The 20,411-nt window shown below is 45.6% G+C and overlaps 2 protein-coding genes across 6 annotated transcripts in view; one reads left to right on the top strand and one right to left on the bottom strand.

Moving 5' to 3' along the window:
* GAPDHS (glyceraldehyde-3-phosphate dehydrogenase, spermatogenic) overlaps nucleotides 1-20,411 on the top strand; it is a 101,764-nt gene that overhangs the window by 14,360 nt on the left and 66,993 nt on the right. For 3 of the 5 annotated variants that reach the window (XM_078146348.1, XM_078146346.1, XM_078146347.1), the window contains exon 2: nucleotides 18,502-18,557. In XM_078146348.1, the coding sequence (XP_078002474.1) occupies nucleotides 18,542-18,557 (16 nt within the window). In that variant the 5' untranslated portion in view covers nucleotides 18,502-18,541. Of the gene's footprint in view, nucleotides 1-2,760; nucleotides 2,820-15,584; nucleotides 15,823-18,501; nucleotides 18,558-20,411 lie in introns of all 5 variants that reach the window. The other 2 variants (XM_078146349.1, XM_078146350.1) reach the window with 2 other exon arrangements.
* KRTDAP (keratinocyte differentiation associated protein) lies at nucleotides 3,886-7,530 on the bottom strand. Its single transcript, XM_020977840.2, has 6 exons — nucleotides 6,930-7,530; nucleotides 5,632-5,670; nucleotides 5,491-5,532; nucleotides 5,213-5,257; nucleotides 4,382-4,429; nucleotides 3,886-4,072 (listed from the first exon to the last, which is right to left on the bottom strand). The coding sequence occupies exons 1-6, from the start codon at nucleotides 7,014-7,016 to the stop codon at nucleotides 4,034-4,036; spliced, it is 300 nt and encodes a 99-aa protein (XP_020833499.1). The 5' UTR covers nucleotides 7,017-7,530; the 3' UTR covers nucleotides 3,886-4,033.

Here is a 20,411-nt window from a genome sequence, read left to right as displayed (position 1 = left end):
CCTTTTTTACTTCAGTTGAAGGGGAAAGCAATAAGCATTTCTATAGCACTTACTATATGCCAGACATCATGTTAAACACCTTGAAAATATACCATTTGATCTTTACCACAACTCTGGGAATTAGGTGCTGTTATTATCTTCATTTTACAGTGGAAGAAACTGAGGCAGATAGAGACTTGTGACTTGTCCAGAGTCACACAGCTAGTAAGTATCTGAGGCTGAATTTGCTTTCAGGTCTTCCTTAACTCAGGCCTGGTATTCCATCCACTGTGCTGCCTAGTTGCCTCAAGAGACACTGGGATACGGAAGAACTAACCTTGGATTTGGCATCAGAAGACTTTGGGTTGAATCTAGGATCCAACCTTTACCACCAGTGTGACTCTGGCCAAGTCACCTCAGAGGGCTGGAAGATTTGGGATTTTCCACCTGTGATGGTAGCAGTGTTCTCAAAAAGTCTGTGTCTAAGGGTGGCAGCTGCCTAGGGGAGTAAGGTTAGAGTGGACCCCATGGAGAGAGGCATTTTCAGGACTTAGGAGCCCCATGAAAGCTACGTCATAACACGGGGGACCTTGCTGAGGAGAATAAGACTTCCTGCAGCCAAGAGCTGCACATTCACCCCTTTGCAGCAGGATCTTTCTAAGCCTAAAGCCACTTTCTCTTTGACTTTGTACATCCTTGTGGGATGTGTCCTAGGCTTTTGGGGGTATGTTTTCTACCAACTCTGACCATGCCCTTGGCCGCTTTAAGAGTATAACCCTGTAGGATTCCCCAACCACCCCACAATTCAGTGTTTGACAAGTAAGCTCAGTAGGCAAACTGTGGACAGTTTCTTGCTCATCCCCTACCTGTAGTCCCTGTTTTCAAACCTCTGCATAGGCTAACCCTGTGGAAGACAAGGCCCAGATGTTGTCGTCATTGTTGTTGTTGAGTCGTTCTGCCTGGTCTGATTCTTCCTGACCCCATGGACCCTAGCACACCAGGCCTTTCTATCTTCCACTCTCTCTTCAAGTCTGTCCAAGTTAATGTTCATTTTTCCCATGACACTCTGTCCATCTCATCCTCTGACATCTTTTCCTTTGATGGGACCAGTTTCCAAGACCTTAGGTTTTGGGTTTGTTTTTTAATGTTAAGCTTCAGGCCAGCTTTTGCACTCTCTTCTTTCACCCTCATCAAGAGGCTTCTTAATTTCTCATCATTTTCTGCCATTAGAGTGGTATCACTTACATATCTGAGAGCAGTATCGTCTGCGTCTCTGAGATTGCTGATATTTCTCTCAGCAATCCAGCTTTTGGTTCACCCAGCCTGGCATTTCACATGATGTGCTCTGTATATAAGTTAAATAAATAAGGTGACAATGGACAACCTCGTTGTACTCCTTTCTCAATCTTAAACCAATCAGTTGTTCCATGTTTGGTTTGCTCCATGTTGCATTTTGGCCCTCATACAGGTTCCTCAGGAGACATGTAAGATGACCTGGCACTCCCATCTCTTTGAGGACTTGCCACGTTTTGTTGTGATCCACGCAGTTAAAGACTTTAGTGTAGTCAGTGAAGCAGAGACAGATGTTTTTCTGAACTCTCTTGGTTTTCCCATATTCCAGGAAAGGTTGGCAATTTGGTCTCTATTTCCCCTGCCTTTTCGAAAACCATCCTGCTCTTCTGGTGATTCTCAGTTTGCATATTGCTGTAGCTAGCTTGCAGAATCTTAAGCATAAATTTGCTGGCATGTGAAATGAACACAACTGTTTTGTAATTGGAACATTCTTTAGTATAGACTTTCTTTAGAATTGGGATGTAAACTGATTTGTTCTACCCCAGTGGCCGCTGTTGAATTTTCCAGATTTGCTAGCATATTGAAGGCAGCATGTTAACAGCATCATCTTTTAGAGTTTTGAATAGCTTAGCTGGAATTCACTTGACTTCATTCTCCAGCATGTCTGGCTCTAAATCAGTAACCACACCATCATGCTCATTAGTGATGTTAAGATCTTTCTTCCTTTTTTCTTTTTTGTGTTCTTGACACTTCTTCTTAATCTCTTCTGCTTCTCTTAAATCCCTACCATTTTTGTGTTTTATCATGCCCATTGTTGTATGAAATGTTCTCTTGGCATCTCTAATTTTCTTGGAGAGATCTCTTATCTTTTCCATTCTGTTATTTTCTTCTATTTGTTTGCATTGCTCACTTAAGAAAACCTTTTTCTTTCTCCTTGAAATTCTTTGGAATTTTGCATTCAGTTGGGTATATATTCGCCCTTTCTCCTTTCCCTTCCCCTTTTCTTCTTTCCTCAGCTATTTGTAAAGACTCACATCATACACTTCTTGACAGTCTCCATGGTCATTGCACTTAGAGTACAAGTTCAATACTATTTGTTAGTGTGATCTGAACGGCTTTCCTCAAACGTCTACACCAGTTTCTGTCCTGCCAGTTTCCAGATCAGAAACTTATCTCCTCTCTGGAAGCTTCCCTGATCAGAATCAGATTACTTGGCATAAATTCAGCTGTACACACAGTGAAGGAGCTGGACTAGGTCACTCTTAAGTCCCTTCTAACTAAAACAATTATATAATCTCATTATTCTATTTAAGAGAAAAGACCCTGTATTATTTTATGTATCCTGGTCTCAGGATTGTGCTGAAGTCATCAGTTCCATAGCTTGAGAAACAGAGACAATTGTTAAATTTTCTCTATGAGCATTTACCCCTTAGAAACTGGCAAACGCTACAAATCAGGGCTTACTTTATTGTTTTGTTGATTTTCTAGGCTAGGACGTGATGAAGAAAATGTGAAGAATGCAGATTTAACTCATAAGTGTGTCATGGGTATGTCTCCCCCAACCTCAGAGCCAATTGTTAAACATTTACCAGTAGACTCCTTCCTGTTCTCCACCAATGCCTAGACATTTAATGTAAATATCCATTAAATGCCTTAGTCTCTATGGCATCTAATCTAGAGTGTAACGGATAATGATTATTCAATTCATAATGCTTATTTGAAATCATTCTCTATTTAAAATTGTTCTCTTTCCTTCTCCATTTTCCCTTCTATGTCGATCACTCAGATAAAGCCTTACTCTATCTCTAGTGTTGGTAGCACTCTGTACCTTTCTTATGATGCATGTGATTTCACTGAACTTATATTTGTACCTCTCTGATGGAAATTACTGTGCCTACATTGTATTAATAAGTGCTTGGCTTGGTCCCAAAGAAGATGCGTTAGAATTCACCTCTCCTACTCCTTTGTACAGGCAGGGGTTTGTACATTATATATGACAAAAGTTTTTTTTTTTAATTTGTGGATTGGTTTTGCAGAACATATTTGTCTCTTAATTCTCTCTCTCTCATTTGGTACAGAGGATGGCTCTGTAGGAGTGGGGAGGAAAAAAGATACGGGGGCAATGTAAGCAATGCAAAAAGAAAATACCAATAAAATCTGTTTTTTAAAATGAGCACTTGGACACAGCCTTAGTCCCTTTTGCATCCTTGCCTTGTACCCTTACTGCTTCCAGTATATTTCAGACTGTTTCACAGAGACTCGGCATGTGTTTGTTGAATGAATGTGCTGCTTTGCTTAAGGGAGTCCAGAGAATAAGGAAATGTATAATAGGCTCTGTCTGGACTTCAGATCTCTCCTACGCCACCTTTGCAGGTGCAGGCCATCCCGTCCTCTAGAATGATATCAGAAAGGCGCCATATGGACGTGCAGTTGCTAGCATCACATGCTTTCCAGGCCCCAGTCCTCTCCCTCCTGCCTGCACTCCTCTTCTCCCTGACCCTCAGTACTCCAGATTCCTGCTCCCTTGCCTGCTGGATTTCTTGGACCCCTCAGCTTCTCTCCTGGCTCCATTCTTGAACAAAGGAGTAAAAGGTCCGAGAAGCCCAGGAGGGTTTCACAGGTGGAATTATCTTTATTTGAACTGCAAGGGCAGGGGGAGATGTCTGGCACGAAGCAGATCTCAAATCAGTCCCCTAAATTCTCCAGGGTAGTTTAGGTGTTGCAAATCACGGCTTCGTTATGAGAGTGTCAGTGTGGGGCATCACTGGGCATCAGGAATTATACTCCTCATTCCCTTCAACTAGAAAGAGGGAGGAGAGAGAGGAGAGAAAAGATGATCAAATGGGGGCCCAGAGTTCCAGGGAACTGGATACCTCTGGGAGGAAACTGAGGCCCAGATAGGGGATTGGTGAGATCGAACAAGAATTTCAAGCCCAAGAGTCCAAGGTCCCACCCTTCTCTGGACTTCAGTAGCCAAATTCCCATTTCCCACATATGATAACAGGAGGCAATCATTCCTGAACCTTCCCCTGCATCTATCCTATCTGCCTCCCTTCCTCCCCATCTCCTCCAAACCTTTTGGACCCTCCCAGTGCCCCCACATTCTTACCTTGGGGAGCGCGTCCCAGTTGAGGAAGGGGAGTTTTTCTTTAATAGCCTGGAAGGAGAAAATATGGATTATGGTCCAATAGTCTGAAGGTATCATGGGAGCAGTAAGGCAGGAAGAGTGAGCATGGCTAAGAGACGTAGATGCTCCGTAACTGTTTACTAGCTGACATTACATCCTGCTTTAGGATTTACTAAATGCTTTATATAAATTTTCATTCTAGGTAATATTGAATGGCAGTGGTGGTGTAGGGGAAAGAACAGAGGAGACCGACTGAGGCAAGATGGTACTGAGGAGTGACCAGCGGCTCTGGCCTCAGAGAGCCTGGATTCAAATGCTGCCTCTGATACTTACTATTTGAGGGCCCCTAAACAAGGCACTAACTTCCCTGAGCTTTAGGTCCTCTAACTTGGGACACTCCTGGATGTCCTCGGGGGTCGTTTACCACTCTAAACCTGAGGATTTCTGAACCTGGGTGACCATGGACTTCACCAGTCATTTCATCGATGAACTTGACTTTTCTCATCATGTGAGGAAGCTGGGTGGGAGGATCCCTGAAGTCTCTCTTATGTTGAGAATTCTGCAATTCTATGAATGAATCTACCACTTCTGCTTCTTCTGGCTCTCTCCCTATCCTCCCTTCCCCTCCCCCCTCCATTTGGCAGTAGCTTTGTAGGGTAATTTGTTGGACAGGATCTGCCAGGACGGTTTGTTGAATGTATATAAAAAAGGTATCTTCCTTATTGCCCATCCCAGAACATGGGAGGATTTTGAGAACCAGCATCTTCTGTTCCCCCCCCTCCTTGAAAGGAGGCACGGAGGCAAAGCACTTACCTCATAGAGGGCATGCCAGTTTAGAAACTCCTTGGACTGGAAGGCCTGTATGGAGAGGGGACAGAAGGAGCAGGTGAGGCATGAGGAAAGGGGTGGGGGCCATCCCCTACCCCAGCACCTGCACCGAAGGAGAAGTTGAGTGAAGGGAGCTGAGATCATTCACCAAAGTATCCCGAACCCACAATGAAGTTATCCAACTTTTGAGTCTGGGAGAGGAGCTTGTCAATTAATATGGGTGTAGAATCTTGCCTGATGGGGAGACAAAAACTCATACTTACAGAACGCCACCTGTCCACATTCAGGAACTGGGTGTCCGAGTTCTAGGTGAAGAAATGGAGGTGTTAAGAACGTCAAAGGGGGGTTCAAAGGCATAGGAAGGGTAAGAGCAAGAAATAGGGAGAAGGAATAAAGTTGCCTACCTCAGATCTCTCTGCGTAATTGGCCGTAGTGGTCCCTCTCTAGAAGTAGAGAAGAGAATGAAAAAAGCCAAATTATCATCATCGTCTCTGCCACCCTATTCTCCCTCTTTAGAACTTAGGAAAGACCTAAATAATGTTTTGATTTTGCCATTTTCCAGCCATCTCTACTGAGCCTCAGTTTATCTTCTCTGTCTTAGTGGCTGGGTCTGGGGAAGAGGGGTGGGGATGGGAGGGAGGGGAAGATGGGGAGTTTGGTGAGTAGCAAGAATGGGACCAGAAGGGGATTTGGGGGCCATATCTTCCTGAATTTTCAGCTGTCCAGTCTAGTCATTGGTAGGCAAGAAGAAAAGAGAAATCTTCACGTGAAAAGCTAATTCATGTTATTTAACAGATAATCTTCAGAACCTAGAGTCAGGATGCCTGGTTTTCCCAACCGGGACTGTCATGTTTCAGGCTTCCACAAGATGGTGCAGTAGGCTTGTAGTCAACAAGACCTGAGTTCAAATCTCGTCCCAGACACTGACTGTGTGTCCATGGGAAAATCACTCAACCTCTCTCATTCTGTGAAAAATGGACTCTATGATCTCAGAGGTGAAGCCTTTCCAGTGCCAAATCTATGGCCCTATTCCTCATCTCTCTATACTCCTTCACATTGCTTTCCCTCCCACCCCAATGCACTCTGTACTGTCTGCCTTGAGCTTCAGTACATCCCTTCCCCATCATGCATCACACACTTTAAGTTTCCATCATGACCTAGTGACTTCTGCCCTCAAGAGACAAGATAGAACCCCACTATCCCTTCTTTCTCTCTGATGAAGCCAACATTAAACAACTATATAGAAACACATTTATACGTATATATGTGTATGTATAGTATATGTATGTAGACACATACACACACCCCTTCATCCATAGAGGACTTAGGATTGTCCCAGATCCTAGGCTCTCCATGTCATCTGCACTTCAAAATGAAGAGCCCCAGGGATGAAAGTGGTAGCACATGGGCGTTTGGAGCTCAGGCATTCAGTCAGCCTGTGCTTGCTTTTTTTCCCAGGACACAGACATCCAGTCCTCCTTCCCAGAAATATAGGCATCTTTCCCAACCAAGAGCCAGATATGCTGTTCCTCTCACCCACCTGGCCCTAAGCCCTCCTGGCCACTAGTTCACTAATTCAGCCTCTGAATTACCCATTGTAAGAAATGAATCAGGAGTCCATGGATGCCAACTGTCCCCCGGCCAAAGAAGAGATAGCACGGGGCCTCATAGAGGGGATAAGAAAAAATAGCCATGTGCTTACCTGAGAGTCTCCTAGGGCAGCCCCCTGGGCAGATTGGACAGCCAGGAGAGAGAGCAGAACAATGATAGAAAGGACAGGGACCTTCATGATGACTGGTTTGGGGTGCTCTGAGGCGTGGCCCCAGCCCTTGTCCTTTATATCCCCCAGGAGAAGAACGTGTAGAGAGTTAGGGGTCCCACCCCACTGACTCACCCCTAAGTCCCACCACCCATCCCTTGGGCTCAGGGAGGGGATACCATGCTGTTACCCATTTGCAAATGATTTCACAACCCCACTGCTGCCCCAGGCACTGGGAAGGTAGGGCATCAATAGAGCTGTTCACAGACTTGGGGATGGGATGAAGACAAGGCAAACCTGTTATTCACGGGGATTGGTATTAGGACCCAATTATCCTGCCCCCTAGTCCTTGACTTCCTCCACCCAAGTCTCTCATTTCCTTCCCATGATGTAAATGTCCTCTCCCCCCAGTCCTTGTATATTTTCCTCCTAATTAACATTCAGGCATCTTTGTGCCAAGTCCCAAGACATTCTCACTTAGCATCTGAAGCTAAATGGAGTTCAGAGAATCTGGGTTAAAATTCCTCCTCTGAAAAAAAAACCATGCCACCTCTGCACCTTACTACCTATGACTTGTTTTCTCATCTGTAAAACAACAATTGTTGACTAATCAGCTGGCATTTAAGAAGCACCTACTATGTGCTAGGCAGTGTGCTAGGCACTGGGGAGCCAGTCCTTGCTCCTAAGGAGCTCACAGTCTAATGGGAGTGACAACATGCAAAGCATTATGTACAAATAAGGTACATACGAGGTGAATACGGGGTAATCTCAGAGGAAGGCGCTAGGATGAAGGCGGACCTGAGAAGTCTTGCAGAAGGTGCGACTTCAGCTGAGACTTTTGGGAAGCCAGGAGGCAGACACGGGGAGGGAGAGAGCTCTAGTCCTGGAGGACAGCCAATGAAAATACTCCAAGTTGGTAGATGGAGTGTCTTGTGTGAGGAACAGCAAGGAGTCCAGTCACTACATCTCAGATTATATGGAGGGGAATAAGATATAAGAAGACTGGAAAAGCAGACAGGTTATGAAGAGCTTTGAAAGCCTCTGCATTTTCTATTTGATCCTGGAGGCAATAGAGAGCCACTGGGGGTTTTTGAGGTGATGAGTGACAGGGTCAGACCTGCACTTTAGGAAGAGCCATCTGACAGCTGAGTTGAAGACAGGTGGAAGTGGGGAGAGACTGGAGGCAGGCAGGCCCCCTGCCCCCACCCCGGCCAGCAGCTATTGCAACAGTCCAGATGTGAGGTGGTGAGGGCTTGCACCAGAGTCGGGGCAGTTATCATAGGAGAGAGGGGGGTGTATACAAGAGATGGCAGAATTGACAGGACTTGGTAATTGATTAGATATGGAGGCGGGGAAGGAATTGGTAAAAGAGCCAGGAGCCTGGGGGAATGGGTGGATGGTAGTGTCTGTGACAGAGGTTTGGGGGGTGACGGGAGTGGGAGGAGAAACATAATGACGTCGGTTGGGTTTGAGATGTCTTTCTTGCCCAAAAGGCAGTTGGAGACGTGAGTTTGGAGGACGAGTAGATCTGAGGGTCATCTGTATAAAGATGATGATTGAAACCCTGGAAGCTGAGGAGATTACCCAGATTGGACTCAACCTCTGTGGTCCTTTCTTTCCAGATGCAAATATCCTGCCTTTCACCCGAGAATCGGTCAGACCTTTGTAGACAATTGTCATTGCGCTCTGAAATAAGGAATAGGGGAACACGAGATAGGAGAAGAAAGAAGGACCAGACCTACCCCTTGGTAGGAGCACTTACCAAGAGGAGAGGAAGCAGATATCTTAAACTCTCATAACCTTCTCCATTTAGATAAACCACTCCTTCTCCACCCCCAACTGGGGTCAGTCCTTAGTAGGTGACAAAACATCACTCCTAATCGAGCAGCCCGCCTCCACCGAAAGCTAGGTGTGGTTTAACTGGTTACAAGCATAACTGGGAGGTACTAGAAAATGCAGCGAGGGCTTCCCGAGCAAACCAAGACCTTATCTGAGAAACCTGCTCTTCGGCCTTAGTCTGATGCAACTGTAAAACCCCGTACGGATATTTTACTAGGTGGGGGCATCATTGAGGTTTTTCTTGTTGAATCTCAGCTGTAATTGAAGAGACATTGCTCTGCATCCCATGCTCTGAGATCCAGCCAAACTGTCCTCTCTCTCGTCCTTCTGGCCCCACAGTTGTTCCCTCATCACCTCTGCTTCAGAGTCCCGCTCCTCAAAGACCACCTTCTTTCTACCTGCAGCCTTCCCTCACCTCCCACCCTAGGGACCTCCCTCCCGAATTACCGTGTAGTGAGCTGTTTATGCTGTGGGGATGGAGAGCACTGAAACCTGTGATTTCATTGCTATAGGGAACAGTCCTTCTCCCAGTGCAGGCTTCCACCTTCTCTGAATTATGTAGTTGTAGGCAAGCTTTCTTTATCTTGTTTCCCTGATCTTGTTTTTATAAGAAAATATTTTAGTAACTATAGGTCAACAGAATCGATTTCCTTGGTCATCCTGTGAGTTTTTGTGTGTCTAAGAATAAGATTCTGAAAAGGGTCCCTAGGCTTCAGCAGACTGCTGCAGGGGTCCAGGACACAAAAAGGTGGTGGACCCACATCTTAGAAGGTTGCCCAGAGGGCTGAGAGGCAGAGGGACTTGCCCAAAGTCACACAGTCAGAGGTGGAATTATTTTGTATGGCCTTGTTTTCTTCCTCCTCATTAGAATCCAAGCCCCTTCAGAGGAGGGATTGCTTTAGTCTATGTCTTAGCATCTCCAGGGCCTAGGATGGTACCTGGTGAGCCGGTACAGGCTGAATAAATGCTTACTGACTGATCTCTAGTTCCCCCAAGACTTAAAGCCTCTTGGCTCCACTTTCACCTCCAGGTCCTCAGCATCCTGTCCCCGAGGACCACCAGGGATCTGGGATCCTTTTGTATTCAAGCAGTGCTAACCTGTTGTGTGCAAAACACCCTCAGACAGGGCTGGAGAGCACCTAAAGCAATAGAAATGACCCCTGCTTACACTAGAAAGCATAGGTATGAATGGAGTCTTCCTTAAAATAATAAATAGCATATATCTAAAACCTTCAGCAAGCATTATATGTAATGGGGACAGGCTAGAAGCATTTTCAATAAGATCGGGGGTGAAACAAGGATGTCCATTATCACCACTGTTATTCAGTATTGTACTGGAAACCTTACCTTTAGCAATAAGAGAAGAAAAAGAAATTGAAGGCATTAGAATAGGCAAAGAAGAAACAAAGCTATCACTCTTTGCAGATGACATGATGATGTGCTTAGAGAATCCTAGAGAATCAAGTAAAAAACTACTTGAAATAATAAACAACTTTAGCAAAGTTGCAGGCTATAAAATAAACCCACATAAATCATCAGCATTTCTATATATTACCAACAAAGCCCAACAGCAAGAGATAGAAAGAGAAATCCCATTTAAACTTACTGTAGACATTATAAAATATTTAGGAGTCTACCTCCCGAAACAAACCCAGGAACTCTATGAACACAATTACAAAACACTTTTCACACAAATAAAATCAGATCTAAATAATTGGAAAAACATCAGTTGCTCATGGGTAGGCCGAGCTAATATAATAAAAATGACAATCCTACCTAAGCTAATTTACTTATTCAGTGCCATACCAATCAAACTACCAAAAAATTATTTTATAGAGTTAGAAAAAATAATAACAAGATTCATTTGGAAAAACAAAAGGTCCAGAATATCAAAGGAACTAATGAAAAGAAATGCAGGGGAAGGTGGCCTAGCAATTCCAGATCTTAAATTGTATTATAAAGCAGCAATCATCAAAACTGCTTGGTACTGGCTAAGAAATAGGGAGGTGGATCAGTGGAATAGGTTAAATATGCAAGACACAGTAGTCAATGACTATAGTAATCTATTATTTGATAAACCCAAAGACCCCAGCTTCTGGGATAAGAACCCACTCTTTGAAAAAAACTGCTGGGAAAACTGGAAAAGAGTATGGCAGAAACTAGGCATAGACCCAAATCTCACACCATATACCAAAATAAAGTCAAAATGGGTTCAGGACTTAGATATAAAGGCTGATACCATAAGTAAACTGGGAGAACAAGGAATAGTTTACCTATCAGATCTATGGAGAACAGAAGAATTCATGACCAAACAGGAGATAGAGAACATTATGAAAAGCAAAATGGATAATTTTGATTACATTAAATTGAAAAGTTTTTGCACAAACAAAGCCAATGCAACTAAGATTAGAAGGAAGGTAGAAAATTGGGAAAGAATTTTTACAACCAGTCTCTCTGATAAAGGCCTCATTTCTAAAATATATAGAGAATTAAGACAAATTTATAAGAACACAAGCCATTCCCCAATTGATAAATGGTCAAAGGATATGAACAGACAGTTCTCAGATGAAGAAATTAAAGCCATCTATAGTCATATGAAAAAATGCTCTAAATCGTTATTGATTAGAGAAATGCAAATCAAAACAACTCTGAGGTACCACATCACACCTATCAGATTGGCCAACATGACAAAACAGGAAAATGATAAATGTTGGAGAGATGTGGGAAAATTGGAACACTAATACATTGTTGGTGGAGTTGTGAAATGATCCAGTCATTTTGGAGAACAATTTGGAACTATGCCCAAAGGGCTACAAAAATGTGCATACCCTTTGATCCAGCAATAACACTTCTAGGGCTATATCCCAAAGAGATCAAACAAATGGGAAAAGGGCCCACATGTACAAAAATAGTCATCGCAGCTCTTTTTGTGGTGGCAAAGAATTGGAAATTGAGAGGATGCCCATCATTGGGGAATGGCTGAGCAAGTTGTGGTATATGAATGTAATGGAATGCTATTGTGCTGTAAGAAATGATGAGCAGGCTGACTTCAGAAAAACCTGGAAAGACTTATATGGTCTGATGCTGAGTGAAGTGAGCAGAACCAAGAGGACTTTGTACACAATAACAGCCACATTATGCAATGACTAAGATTGTTAAACTGAACCTTTCTCAGCATTATGAGGATCTAAGACATTCCAGAGGCCTCGGGATGGAAAGCTGTCACATCCAAAGAAAGAACTATGGAAGTCGAATCACTATCACTTATTTTTACCTTCTGTTGAGTTTTGTTTCCTCTTTCTGATGGTTCCTCCTATTGGTTTTAATTTTCACTTACAACTTCACTAATGTGAAAATATGTTTAATGGGTATGTAAATGTAAAGCCTATATCAGATTGTGTGACGTCTTGGGGAGGGTTGGGGGGAGGAAAAGGGAGAAAAATTTTCAACTCAAAAGCATATGGAAAAAATAAAAAAAATTAAATAAAAAAAAAGAAATGACCCCTGCTTGCAGGCCACACACACACACACACACAACCACACACACACACACACACACACACACACACTCACTCACACACACACACTCACACACACCCCATACCGACCGAATCATATAGCAACAAATTCAAATGCTTGTTGTGTAAGAAGATGAAGCAGAGGAATGATTGTGGTGGGTGAAGTTAATCTATGAAGATTTTCTGGAGGAGTAGATTTTAATCAGTAATGAATTATTGTTTACTAACAAGCAATTAGCAGGGGGGTCCCTGACCTCAGTTTGCCAGTATCGGGGTCAGCTCCGAGTGTTAAGGGTCAGAGAGGTGGACAGAGCAAAGCCAGAGAGCACGGATTTGGACAATCCCTCAAGATCATTCCCAAGCCATTTCTTTTGCATTTTGGAGTTCATTCTGTTATTATATTTTGTTCCAGATAATGCTAAATGCTAAAATGAGTTTTTTGTTATTTTTAAAATCTTTTTTAGCAAACAGCACTTGGGTGGCATGGTATGGAAATGTGCAGGGAAAGTGGGGAACCAGGAGAGGGGAAATCAGCCTGAGAGTAAACCTCCAATCTCAAACCATTTGACAAGCTCTTGAGGCACCTGGAGAGGGTGCCCACTCAGTTACTTAGCACTTTTTTGTTGTTCTTCAGTCATTTCAGTCATTTCTGATTCTCCAGGACCCCATTTGAGGTTTTCTTGGCAGAGATACTAGAGTGGTTAGCCATTTCCTTCTCTAGCTCATTTTACAGATGAGGAAACTGAGGCAAACAGGGTTAAATGACTTACCCAAGGTCATCCAACTGGGAAGTGTCTGAGACTGGATTTTAATTCAGGTCTTCCTCACTCCAGGTCTAGCCTCTATCCCTGTACCACCTAACTGCCCACTTAGCACTTAATTACATGTTAGGTTACTCAGGGGAAGATAGAGAAGAATGAGATTCAATCCCTGCCCTCAAGGAGTATACAGTCTAGCGTGTGGGTTAACACAAGTACATATAACAGTAATCCTGGGCTGGCTGGGCAGGTAGAAGCAGTGCAACGAATAGTTCTTTACCTGAAGTCAGGATGACCTGAGTTCAAATCCAACCTCAGAGACTTCCAACCTGTGTAGTCAGGGGCAAATCATTTACCTCAGTCTGTCTCAGTTTCCTCATCTGTAAAATGGGAAAATGATAGCACCTACCTCCCAGGGTGGTCGTAAGGCACCAATGAGATAGTTACAAAATGCTTTGCAAACTTTAAAGCGCTCTATAAATGCTATCTATTATTACATTATTATTAGGGGCCATTAGAGAAGCATAAACAAAACCTGATGAGAGTTCACTGACATTAAAAGTGGGCTTGGAAGGCTAAGTAGAATTCAGTTGTTAGGGATTGGGATTGAGGGGCCATTGGGGGATGTAGGGAGACAGAGAGAGGGTAAGGGACAGGGAGAGGGAAGAAGAGATAGAAGGAGAGAGAGGGGGAGAGAGGGAGAGGGAGAAACAGACAACAGACAGACTCTGCAAAGGCTCACAGGGATAGGTTTGGAGGAACAATGAGAGCAGAGTGTGGGAGGGAAGTGGGAGGGAAGGCTGGAAAGGTGAGTTGGAGCTATCTTATGGAGGACTTTGAATGCCAGCCTAAGGAAGTTGAACTTTAATTCTGTAAGTAATGGGGAACCATGGAAGAAGGCTTTTGAGTTGGCCAGCAGCTTGATTCAAGGTGAGCATTGGAATGATTAATGTCCTGCCTTTGTAGGACGGGGGGCTGGGGTGGGGGGAGGGCGCGGGGTGGCTAGGGGACAAACTAGAATCAGCCCAGTTACAAGGCAGGTGAAGTAGTCCTGGTGGAGGTGATGATTGCTCGACTTAAGGTGGCAGCAGTGAGAATGTGGTGGAGGTCAAATGGACTGGAGCACTGATTGCACATGGATGCTGTGGAGTTACCAGTCAAAAGACACTGTGACTCCATTGATTTCACCCTTTCTGAGGATACTACAGAACCCCTTTTCCCACAGTCCTCCCCCCTCCCCCCACCCCACCCCAGATGCGCTGGGACATGATCCTAAGAAGGAAGAGAGCCACAGCCCTGATTGCTATAGCCCGGACACACCTAAGGCCAGGGAGCAGGAAGCCTGGATTTTGGGAGGGAGGTGGATGGGGGGGGGCGCACAGTGAGTGACTTGGAATATGATGGACACAATCACAATGGGAAAATGGTAAGCAGAGAGATAACTGAGGCTTAGAGAAGAAGAAGATGGCAGACACCTGGAAGGAATCCTCCTGGGAGGGAGAGAGGTTGCAGGTGATGGGAAGCCAGATGCTGGCATATGGGACATCCTTATCTTCACCCCAATCTTATCAGTTTATTCAGGTATACAGTCAGTGATGTGCAACAGGTCTGACTTCTTCTCCAGGACAGCCTTCCCTTTGCCACCCAGACCTTTCCTGGCGGTTAGCACAGTTCATCATGTTTCCCCAATTAATGTTACCCTTCGTGGGGCCAGATCTTGCCTTTCATTAATGGGCCCCTGGGATCCAGAACAGTTAAGCACAGTGCTCAGCTGGTGCTAGGGTAGCTTTCTTTGCTTGCAAGTCAACTTAAGCCCCAAAACATTTATTAAATGTCTCCTGTGTGCCAAACTGGATGAGAGGAAGGTTCAAACAATGCTTGACACCCTCCCTTCTTTCCCTCTACCATAATAGATCTTTGCACCTCTTCCTGTGATGTAATTTACCCTATTCTGCCTCCTCCTTTCCTCTTCTCCTAGTACTATCCTTTTTTTCCGTACCCCTTAATTAATTATTTTTATTATCACGTCAAAGTTAATTTATACTTCGCCCTCTGTTCGTGTATACCTCTTCTAAATGCCATAATAAAGATACAGTTTGAAGGAGTTACAAGTATCATCTTCCCATGTAGGGATGTAAACAGTTTATCTTGATTGGATAACCTGGGTTTTTTTTCTTTCCCATTTACATTTTTATGCTTCTCTTGAGTGTTGTATTTGAAGATAGAATTTTCTGTTCAGCTCTGGTATTTCTCATCAGGAATGGTTGAGAGTCCCCTATTTCATTGAATATCCATCTTTTCCCCTAAAAGATTATACTCGATTTTGCTGAATAGTTGATTCTTGGTTGTAATCCAAGCTCATTTGCCTTCCGGAATATCATATTCCAGGCCCTCCAATCCTTTAATGTAGAAGCTGCTAAATCCTTCATAATTCTGATTGTGGTTCCACAATATTTAAACTGTTTCTTTCTGGCTGCTTGTAGTATTTTCTCCTTGACCTGACAATTCTGGACTTTGGAAAAGCCTCCCATGTGCCAAGGACTGTGCTAATTATTGGGGATGTGGAGAAATGCACAAACCAAAACCCCCGTTCCCAAGGGGCTCATGGTCGGATGGGGAAGATGACGTGCAAACAGCTTGGTACATGCAAGATCTCTACGGGGTATATTGGAAAGAATTTCTGAAGGAAGGCACTCAGATTAAGGAGACTTCTTGTCCAAGGTGAGACTTTAGCTGAACCTTAAGGGAAGCTAAGAGTGGACACTAGGAGGAAGAACCTTCCAGATGCCTGAGATAGCCAGTGGAAATGTCCAGGCAGGAGATGAGGGCTGTAAGGAACCTTTACCACTCTTGTTTTCCCCCTTCCTGCTGGGAGCTCTCCAAAGGCAGGGACCTCATTGCCTTCCTCTGCATTGTGTCACCTACACAAGACCTGGGGGGCTTGTTCCCCAGTTGTGAGCACCAATTTAGTGGTTGTAAGTGCCGGAGTCCTCATGCTTTCCTGCTTCCCCAGCCCCTCCTTCCATGCCTTAGGAAATCTGTTAACAGCAAAGATTGGCCCCTCATTCTGTGAAATGTAGTCCTCTACGTACAGGTCACTGGGATGGTGAGGAGAGGGGACATGATACAGTCCTAAGGATGTTAGGTTGTTCAATTCCGCAAACTTTCTAAGTACCTGCTAGATGCATAGGACTCTGCTGGGCCTGTGGATGCAGAGATGGAGAAGATAGAATCTTTGCCCTCAAGGAGTTTTTAATCTAGGAGAGTGAGACAGACACAAATAACTGTAGTCCAGATTAGAAAGTGGTTAAACATGCATGTGCTCCTCTATTTAAAGCTCTTCACCTCCTGATTCCATTAGGTCTGTCCAGCCCTCTTACCCATCATTCCCCTCCATGGATTCTGTGGTCCAGCCAGGCTAGTGTCTGCTGTTCCTCAAATACAGCCCGCCACCTCTGACCTCTGTCCTTTTCACTAGCTCTCCCAGACCTGCAGGGGACCCCCTCCCCATCTCTGCCCCATGGAATCCCAGCATCCCTTCAAGGACCGCCTCAGGCACACTTTTTGTGGCCCCAGCTGCTAGTGCCTTCCTCTCTAAGCTTACTTTGTTTCTGCTCTGAGTGTGCCTGTTTTCTTCTCAGTTAGAATGTAAGCTCCTTGAGGACAGGGACTGTTTTGTTTGGTCTTTGCACCGGAAACAGAGCCACCAGAGGCAGGGAGAGAAGTTGGAAAACAATTTTAATGCTTTAAGTGAGCTGAGAGAGGGCTCTCAATTTGGGTAATGGGAAATAAATGGTGACATCTCAGGAGTGAACAGATTGGATTCAAGATTTTCATTTCAGAGCGTGAAGCAACAGAATTGAACGTGCTCCCAGGTTCAGAAAGAGAGAGGGGACTTAAGGTCTGGCACCTGGGATATAGCAGCTACTTAATGAAGGCTTGTTGATTGATAAAAGAGCTCAGAGTGGCTTGAGGGAGAATCACGGAGGATGAAGTGGCCTCTCATTGGGACCTTGGAGAAGAGGAGGAAGGCAGTCAACAGGAGGAGGTTGGGGCTGGGGGAAGTCCATCCCAGGCACAGAAGGATGGTTTGCACCACTGGGCAGAAAAGCAGGAGAGGGCCACAAGGATTTAGGGAACAAGGAATCATTTCCATTTGGCTAGACCCATGAAATAAGACTGGAAGGTTAGGTAGGGGTCTGAATGAGGAGCCCTGAATGCAGGCAGAGGGCTTTTTTAAAAAAATTTTATCCAATTGGCCATGAAGTCTTGAACACAGAAGGGATAAGAGCAGGTCGATGCCACAGGAAGATTAAATTGGCAGCACATGAAGGATTCATCGGAGAGGAGGCCGTGCAAACCTCCTGAGGAAACACAAAGAATGTTTTCCTTCTTTTGTATCCCCAGAGCCTGAAACAGTCCCTGTCACACAGTCAGTGCTTAATAAATGCTTGTTGATTGATGGATGAGCTGTTGGAGCCCACAGAGGCAGGGAGAGAAGTTGGCAAACAATTTTAATGGTTTAAGTGAGCTGAGAGAGGGTTCTAAATTTAGGTAATGGGAAATCAATGATGGCATCTAAGGAGCCAACTGACTGGATTCAAGATGGATTTCAGAGGGAGAAGCAACAGAATTGAACATGCTCCCAGGTTCAGAAAGAGAGGGGGGAAAGAGTTAAAGCCTGGCACCTGGGAGGGTGGTGTGACATCAGCCAAAAGGGCAAGTCAAGAGGAGAGGCAGGTTTGGGAGGGAAGATGAGTTCAGTTTTGGACGAGTTGACTCGTGTCCCCCAAGCAATGAATGGGAAAACTCACCCAAGTGGGTGCTGTGTGAAAGGGGAGGAGGAGGGAGAGGGGGAGGAGGCTGCTGAGCAGAGGAGTGATCAGATACTGCTGGCACTGAACCTTCCGTTTCCAGGGAGGAGGAAGGCAGCTTTGAGCCAGATTTGGAAGGAGGAGAGGGAGAGAGAGGCAGGGTTGGCAGGCAGCCTGGATCCTGCTTCCGTTTCTCCGTGGGGCTGCTGGACCTGGGCCCAGTGGGGCCTGGTGGGATTTTCTTCCTCCTCGAGCCCCAGGTTTGACTGGCTGGCCTTATTGCCAGATCTTGGTCAATAGAGCCTTGCACCGGGAGTCCAGAAGACCTGCATTCCTCCCGTCTTGCATCAGTTACCAGCTGGGTGACCCTGGGTGCTTCACACAAACCTCTCTCAGCCCTGGTTTCCCCATCTGCCAAAGTGGGTAATTATAGCTCCTCCCAGAATTGTTGTGAGAATCAAGTGAGATAAGGCACGTAAAGTGTTTTGCAAACCTTGAAGAACTATGTAAATGCTAAATATTGCTATTATTCCTAATCATGTATTCTGAACCTAAACAATGAACTTTTGTCTGTTTATTGACACAGGCATGACTCTTAATTATCTGCTTTTGACATCCTGGAGAACATGAAGACAACCCAAGGTAAGCCGAGTCACCAGTCCCATCCTGCAGCCCTAACATCCTTGCGTCAGACTGTCACCTGGTTCTAGGCCCCTCATAGGGTGAGGACCCATCCCCTCTTTCTTGGAGTTAGAGGCAGAGAACTCTGGAGGCAGTAGGGGGTGGGAGGGGCCGTGATCAGTGACTGTCCAGTGCAATAGCACAGGTAGTGTCGGACAGAGCAAGACCCAGTTCTCCTGTTTCCCAGCCTGCTTCTGTTTCCGCTGAGGCCCCCCAGCTAGTGCTACAATGGGTCAATCATCAAGAATAGCCTGCTAACACTGAGGCAGCAGGGCGGTGCAGTGGATAGAGCTCTGGGCCTGGAGTCAGGATGCCCTGGGGTCAAATCTCTGCCTCAGATACTTCCTATCTGTGTGACCCTTGGCAAGTCACTTAATCTTTCTCAGCCTTAGCTTCCACAGATGCAAAATGGGGATATTAATAATAATGCCTCCCTCCTAGGGCTGTTGTGAGGACCAAATGAGAAGCTTAAAACAGCATATTGTTATTACATGTGAGACACTCTGCCCGGCACTGCATATAGAGACAAGAGTGAGCTGATCCCTGCCCCCACGGAACTTACATTCTATTGGAGGGATACAAGGAGGACACAGATAAGGAAATACAAGATAGGGTCCAATCCAGAGATATGCGCATTCAGTTACCTTACTGAGAGCTCCATGTCCCTACCTCCTTTCTCAAGGCTTTTGTCTGAATGTACAAGGAAGTCCCGCCTAGCCGAGTCCCTCAGAAGCAGAGCTCCCCAGGGGGATCCCTGTCTTTGAAGGGCCCAACCCTGGGAGGCCCTCCTGTAGGAGGGGGCATGTGAGAGGAGCCTTGAAGGGAGCTAGGGATGCCAACAATCCCAGGGAAAGGAAAGGAGCGTTGGTGCGCTGGGGGGACACTGAGCACCACGTCTGACCCGCAGGAAGGAGGCATCGGCGGGCTGCCTGGAGTAGGATGCCTGTGTATGACCGGGCGTGGTGTGGAGTCGGCTTGGAAAGAAAAGCCGAACACAGCGGTGGTGGTGGGAGCTTTAAATGCCAGGCAGAGGGGTCTGCATTTGACCAGACACAATAGGGGGCCCCGGAGCTGCTTGAGAAGAGGAGCGACGTTGCTGTGGAATAAAGCTCAGTGGAGGATGGATCCAGGCAGGCTCGTCAGGAGGCGACTGCAGGGGTCCAGATGGGAGGTTCAGTAATGGAACTGGGGGGTAGGGGTGTGAGCAGAGAGACAGGGGTCGATGCAGCAGGTACCGAGCAGACAGAAGCTGCCGGATCTGGTGACCGATGAGATCATGGGTCTGGGGTGGGGCAGAGTAAGGAGTCCTAGGGACCCAGCGGGGTGGCTGGAACAGCTGGGCGGTCAGCTGTGCACCTCCAGTTCCTCATCTACTAAATGGGGACATGCCTTAGCATCTGCTTCATAGGTCGGATGTAAGGATCAAACGTGATAATGTAGATAGAAGAATGGCAGGTTTTAAGATGCTATATAAAGTTGTTATTGTTAATATTATTATTATATTATCATCCCCATTTCACAGATGAGGAAACTGAGGTAGTGACTTGCCCCAAATCTTTCCTGGCTCCAAGCCCAGTGCTCTTGGCACTGCACCATGTACCTTTCCCTGTGGTCGGCTGAGAGCCATTGGTCCAAGTCCCTCGTTGCCACCCTCTGTGGTAGTCAGGAGGGGAGTGGTATTTCTGGGAGGGGTGTTCCAAAAGCCCAGAGCCTGGTCTACATATGTCGTGCACCAGAGTTCCAGCATAAGGCTCCCCCTCCTCGGGCTGCATTTCCCTCTCCGCGCCGCCCTGTATAGTCTCTGTAATAATCCAC

This window comes from Phascolarctos cinereus, unplaced genomic scaffold (assembly GCF_003287225.1).
Source record: "Phascolarctos cinereus isolate Bilbo 61053 unplaced genomic scaffold, phaCin_HiC Scaffold_726;HRSCAF=1367, whole genome shotgun sequence".
NCBI classification, from domain to species: Eukaryota; Metazoa; Chordata; class Mammalia; order Diprotodontia; family Phascolarctidae; genus Phascolarctos; species Phascolarctos cinereus.
The sequence above is the reverse complement of the archived record's forward strand: the minus strand, read 5'-3'. Positions and strand labels throughout refer to the sequence as shown.

Coding starts and splice junctions, on each gene's coding strand:
- KRTDAP (XM_020977840.2), bottom strand. CDS start 7,016: ATGAAGGTCCCTGTCCTTTCTATCATTGTTCTGCTCTCTCTCCTGGCT. Junction 4,430..5,212: donor ACTGGCATGCCCTCTATGAG/GTAAGTGCTTTG, acceptor TTCTCCTTCCAG/GCTATTAAAGAAAAACTCCC. Junction 4,073..4,381: donor ACTGGGACGCGCTCCCCAAG/GTAAGAATGTGG, acceptor CCCTCTTTCTAG/TTGAAGGGAATGAGGAGTAT.